Source organism: Rhagoletis pomonella, unplaced genomic scaffold (assembly GCF_013731165.1).
Source record: "Rhagoletis pomonella isolate Grant_MI unplaced genomic scaffold, Rhpom_1.0 Rhpom_scaffold_00011, whole genome shotgun sequence".
NCBI lineage: Eukaryota > Metazoa > Arthropoda > Insecta > Diptera > Tephritidae > Rhagoletis > Rhagoletis pomonella.
The window spans coordinates 10,005,607-10,011,606 of record NW_023458565.1 but is presented as its reverse complement, the minus strand read 5'-3'; the positions used below and the strand labels follow the sequence as shown (position 1 = coordinate 10,011,606).

The window sequence follows — 6,000 nt, the reverse complement described above, 5'->3', positions numbered from 1 at the left end:
ATATGGGTATCAAACGAAAGTATTTGAGAAATCTTTGATTTAGAGATATCTTCAACTAGCAAATACCTCGCGTGCTTCGCAGCGCCTCGAGATTTTCTCAAATTACAAAAAAAAAAAAATTTCCCGATTTTCATTTAATATAAATATACGGTACTAGAATATTTTTCGCGGCAAGTACACGTTTGAAGAGAGCGCGATATGTACTCTCTCGTTGGTACTTTACAGTCAAAATGAATTATCTCGATATAAAATATTTTCATTTAATTTTCAGTTTTACTACGAATTGCGGCCAACATGTCTCGCAGTTTAGGGGTCCGTGAGACCGCATGTCCAGGCTAGTGTTACGAAAAACGATGCAAACGTAAACGTTAAAAGCGTATACCGTTATATGTTTTTCTAATTGGTACTAATTTCTATGACCCTATCGATACATTTATGGACAACCATGCCGATACCAAAGAATTTATTAAAATCGATAAATTCTCATGTGGTACTTCAACCGTTTATCGGTTTGGGCTTAGGCAAAAAATCGATAGCAAAAGTTGTTAATTTATAGATATCAATATCGATATCGATAACACAATCGATAACAAATCTTAATCTTAAAAATGCTGAAAATATAAATTGTGAACTTAAATTTATTTACAGTAAAATCGATTTTCAGCAGTCACTCGTTCTCGTGCTCTTTGCACGCTTTTATCTTAATTTGCATGGATATGTACATACATATGTATGTATGTAGCTTTGCGTGAATAAGCTTTCACAACCCTTTCGTTAATTAATAAATTGAAATTGTTGACTTTTACTTGTGTTAAGTGGAAACTGAAAATTTTAACTTGTTTACTTTGGCATGCGCAAAAAAAGGGCAGGCAGTCGGGTGGCTTAAAAAAAATAAATTAATAAATTCAATTTCGTGGCTTACAACATAAAATAAAATAAATAAATAATTATACAAATATTTGTTTATCTTAAACGCGATAAAAATTAGCAAATAAAATATATATTTATTTAAATTAATGCGTTTTCAATAAATAAATATGAACTAAAATTTTCTAGTTTATCAGCTTCGAAGTGAACTAACTGCATTGCTGTAGTATAAAAACAAATTCAAATTAAAAAAAATATGTGAATTTAAGTGAATGCAGCAGAGATTGTGGCAGCGCATAATTTTGAACTAAACAAAAATTTTACGAAAAATTTCAGCGCAAAGCATACTAATTAAAGTGCAAAGACTCTTTAATTGCACGCAGATGGTTAACAGGGAAAGACAATTTTACAAGCTTACTCAAAGACACTCAACTATTGCTGAAATCTCTAAATCTACGCATCGAGCAGATTGACTATAAATGAAGCTAAACTAAAAAAAAATCAACAATATACCTACAAATATAATCAAAAAACTAGTTGAAATGCTATAAAAATCTAAAGCTAAAAACAAAAAAAGCCAACATATTTTTAAAAGCTATATTTAAAAAAAAAAGAAAAAAGCAAGTGTTAAAGTTTTTCGTTAACTGCATAAATGTTGTTAATTACATATATACAAGTACATACATACATATATATAACTACATATAAATATTGTTAAAACTGTTTCAACTTGAAATTGTATACAAAAAAAAAAAAAATCACTAGAATTAATGAAAAACACAAAGCAGAAATCGTAAAGCAGGTAACGACGTGCAACAGAGCCAGAAACGCAAAGCTTCCAGATCAAATATCTCATACAACAGTAGGCAAAGTTACTATTTTTCAAACCAAAAAGCATTTTGAGCAACCCTACGACATAAGGCAACCAAGCAAAGAAGCCAGCAGCAGTCTATACACTTAGCATAAAACATATTTTTGTGAAATTTATTCTACACGCAAACCAAAGCTGATAGAGTGCAAAGCCGGCAAGCTACTACAAGGTGATTTAAGATTTTTAACATAAAAGACATTTAATTCAGAGAAGTATATATTTGGAGAAAAAATTTGTGCAGTCAAAAAATAGAATTAATAAAATTGCTGCAGGACAGCACGACATCAACACTTAAGAATTAAAACAACCAAAACCAACAAACAACAGCTGCGCATAAATGTTGCACTACAACTTAGGCGAGCAATATCCACAATTATTGGCAACTCAGCAACGTAAACGGTATCAGCAACAAAAATCACGGCATCAGCAGGAGGACGATCAGGCGCTGTTGCTACAACAGCAACAGTCGCAACAGGCACACCAACAGCAACCACCATCTTCCCAACAACAGCACCAGCAACAGCAACAGAAGAAACCTCTGCGCATCTTTCGCGTACACTACATACGCATCAATTCCAAGGACGGTTGTGGTGGGCTCAATAGAAGCAGCAGTCTCACCAACCTCTCCTCGTTTAGTAGTGGAAGCAGCGGCAGCGGCGGCGGCGGCGGCGGCGGTGGCTTCAACACAACTTGTAGCGGTATTGGCGCAACAAATGCAACTTCCGGCAAAATGAAAACAATCGCACCAAATATACGACGGCGTCGTCGTTGTGACAAACATCATTTGGAATTGGCTGCCACAGCAGCGGCTGCAGCTACAGCTGCTGCGACGACAACATCCGCGTCGTCGTCGGGTGGTATTTTGCATAGTGGCGCTTCAATTAGCATGCCCGCTTCGGTTTGCTCATCGGCTACCACCTCTACGGCCACTTCACCCATTGAAGATATAGCATTACCAGCTCCGCCCATAACGCCACCACCGGCATTTCTTTCCGCTGGCTATAAGCGTTCATGCACTGGCGCCACTAATACGCCGACTAATGTAGCAACGGCGTCGAAGGCGTCATCAACAACAGCATCACGTGCTATATTGTCAACAGCCAAGGCAGTGGCTGGTTCTACTGCAAGGCTAGGCGCTGCGGTGGGCAGTGCAAGGTCATCATCCTCGGCAGCGTTGACGGCGGCAAGTGGCAGCAAAGCAATTGGTATGCGGCGAATGTTAGGTGAGTATGGATGGGAGTGGGGAATTTGTTGCGTTAGGGGTAGGCGGGTTGACGTCGCCTATGCGTTACGTGACATATTTATGTAGTTATCTGTGTATGTCATCGAAAAATTTCTAGATAAATATATCGATACGTATGTATATCGATAATAATCGCGATATTCATAAAGATATAACAGTAATGATGTCGATAAAGGTTATACATGTTATGTCGATCAATTATCGATAACTATATCATTTATGGAATAAATTCTTAAAATGCATACATAGGTATATGTACCAATATCAATAATGAGAGCGGTAAGTGCAACAGTTTTGATATCGATAAAGAAGCTCATGCATTTTTTATCGATAACAATGTAAGTTTTTGAAAAGTATATCGTTAATCGTCGCGACAAATTAACATTATTGATGTACTTAAAGAAGGTTATGCATAGCATATCGATAACTTTTAGATTTCTATATAGCAAATGTAACAATATTGATATCGATAAAAAGGGACGCATGTTATATCGGTACATTATCGATAACTATATAACTTTCATATAAATATATCGATAACGATAGCGATACATAACAGTCTTGATATCTAAGAAAAGGCTTATACATGTTATATCGATAAATTATCGATAACTGTTTCATAAGAGTTATCGATAACAACACTGAATTTTACTTAAAATATAGGAAAGAATTTATTGTAATAAAAATGAGAGAGTAAAAACTTCTGCATAGCATTTCTTAGCTTTTCCTTAAATTTAGACCCTAGTGCACTCCTCAGATTTTATTTAATAACTTTGTTTTAAAATAAAAACATCAAATCACCACAAACGAAAAATGTTTCTGTTGCGAAGATGAAGTCAGCTTGCAGAAATATAATTTGCAGAAAAAATAAATAAATAAAAAATTTTCTAGTGGTCAAACATTTTGACTCGTTGAAGAACCAAGCGACCCGATTTTCTAAATATTTTTTCTTATGTCCAAACTCACCCAATCAACGTGTGCACAAATCAGCACTCAGACCACGTTGCCTGCGGATCAAGGCATATATATGCTCTGGGGCCTCTCTAGCCAAATGGCCAGATCTCTCAAGGTTGTCCACGTTGCCATCAATATAGACTGAAAGTGTCCCTGTGTCAGTTTTGTGGCCATCGGTAAAGATTCTATAATGCGTCAGCCTGAGCTCAGTATTGCAGTTAAACCAGAACTTACTACACTGTCAAATCAGCACCAATTTCATCTAAACCCATAGGTGTTATTAAGGACTTCCGCTTAAGGAAAATTTCGCGTACAACACACTCTGGTCGTTCCTTAAAGTTTGGTTAGCAGATTTCCCCCGCTATTGACCGATTGTCTGCTCCACCGAACCACAGATGAATAGCTGATAACGGATCTTATCATAAAGGTATAAATCCATAGCATAGTTTAAACCACCAAAGACCTGTTTAAATTACCGTTAAAGATAGACGAAACAATGCTGGCCAGATTTCTATTTTACCCTTTCATGCACTTTTCTAAAAACAACAGAGAAAGAAGGGCCTGTAATAAGCACTCCAAATCGTATCGTATCGAGAATTAGTCTACTTACTGTAAAACCTTTTATTATTATATGTATGTAGGTAGATACGTACATATGTCGCTACATGCATACTTTAACATTGTAATTTAAAACCTAGTATCTTTATATTACGAAATATGTAGTCCGCAGCGTCACAATTGTCAAAATATTTCTCTATGCAGCGTCATGTCAAATGTAAAGCTAACTTTAGTTTCTTGTAGGCTTATTTATTTGGTAACAGAGTCATTGATACAATACATAAGCCAGATTATTGGCATGGAATTCATACGAGTTGTATGGGTCGCGCATCTCAATATTTGCCACAAAGCAAATAACAATATTTAACAACAAATACATATGTACATATGCGAACGCTTATACATTTATGTTTATTTACTTAGTAACTAAATACATATGAAGCTACCAATATTATTATAGTTCAGAACATTGAGTAAACGTCTACTACGTACACTGCCGGCAAAAAGTATTGGCACAGCTGCTTTTTTACAATATGTGCAACAATTTTTATTGTAATATTTTTCCGCCAATTTTTTTTTTAAATATGGTTCATTTTACAAAAACCCCATAAAAATATAATTTCTAAGCTTTGTGCAAAACTGGCGAAAATTCAGCAAATTTTCAACTTTTTAATCAGATTTTTTTGAAAATTCTAGAAATTTTAGAATTCTAATGTAAAAAATGCAAGTTCGGACTTAGTCAAAAATTGCATTGATTTTTGATATTTTATTTTTTTTTTGTTGAAGGTGTTTGGCATTTTTCCATATAAAGTGTTTTCGAAATTTTTTTTTTTTTTTTGTATAGACTGCGTGAAAAAAATGCCAAAAATCAACGGTACTTCGTAGCTACTTAGAACTTCTACTTTGGAATAGAATCGATTGGGCTACAAATCTGCATACTCAAACAAATTCTAAAAAGTTGAAGATTTGCATTATAATTTGCAGAATTTGCGCGAGTTTGCAAGTGTAGAAATTATATTTTTACGTTTTTTTGTAAAAAATTTGCGGAAAAATATAAGAATAGAAATCGGTGCATATATTGTAAAAAAGCAGCTGTGCCAATACTTTTTGCCGGCAGTGTATATATGTAAACATAGTTCAAGTATTTGCAATTATCGGAATATCAAAGCAAGTAAATATTATTCAGTAGGTTGATTTGCAGCTTTGCCTGTAGCTTAGCTTTAGTGAAGTTTATGAAATTGTTTTAATAATTTCTTTTATATGTAGTAATTATTGTCACCGCCCAATTCTGTGTTTTCTTGATAAATTATTTGTATTCAAATGCCGGCACATGCGGTAATTAATTTATAGAAATACCTTTTCTATTATACAAAATTTATAATTTTCATATGAAAACTCAATTTCTAAACGCTTGTCAATAGCATTTTCATTCTGGATAATTTATCAAGAAAAGAGCTTTTGATATCTGTGCTGAAATTCCAATTCTTGATAAATAATAAAAAATTAC

General features: G+C 34.3%; 1 protein-coding gene across 1 annotated transcript in view; it reads left to right on the top strand.

Annotated features, from left to right (window-relative positions):
- The first annotated feature begins 1,645 nt into the window (after window positions 1-1,645).
- LOC118747151 (AF4/FMR2 family member lilli-like) overlaps window positions 1,646-6,000 on the top strand; it is a 55,895-nt gene continuing 51,540 nt past the window's right edge. The window contains exon 1 of the mRNA XM_036481138.1: window positions 1,646-2,961. Coding sequence (XP_036337031.1) covers window positions 2,076-2,961 — 886 coding nt within the window. The 5' untranslated portion in view covers window positions 1,646-2,075. The remainder of the gene's footprint in view (window positions 2,962-6,000) is intronic.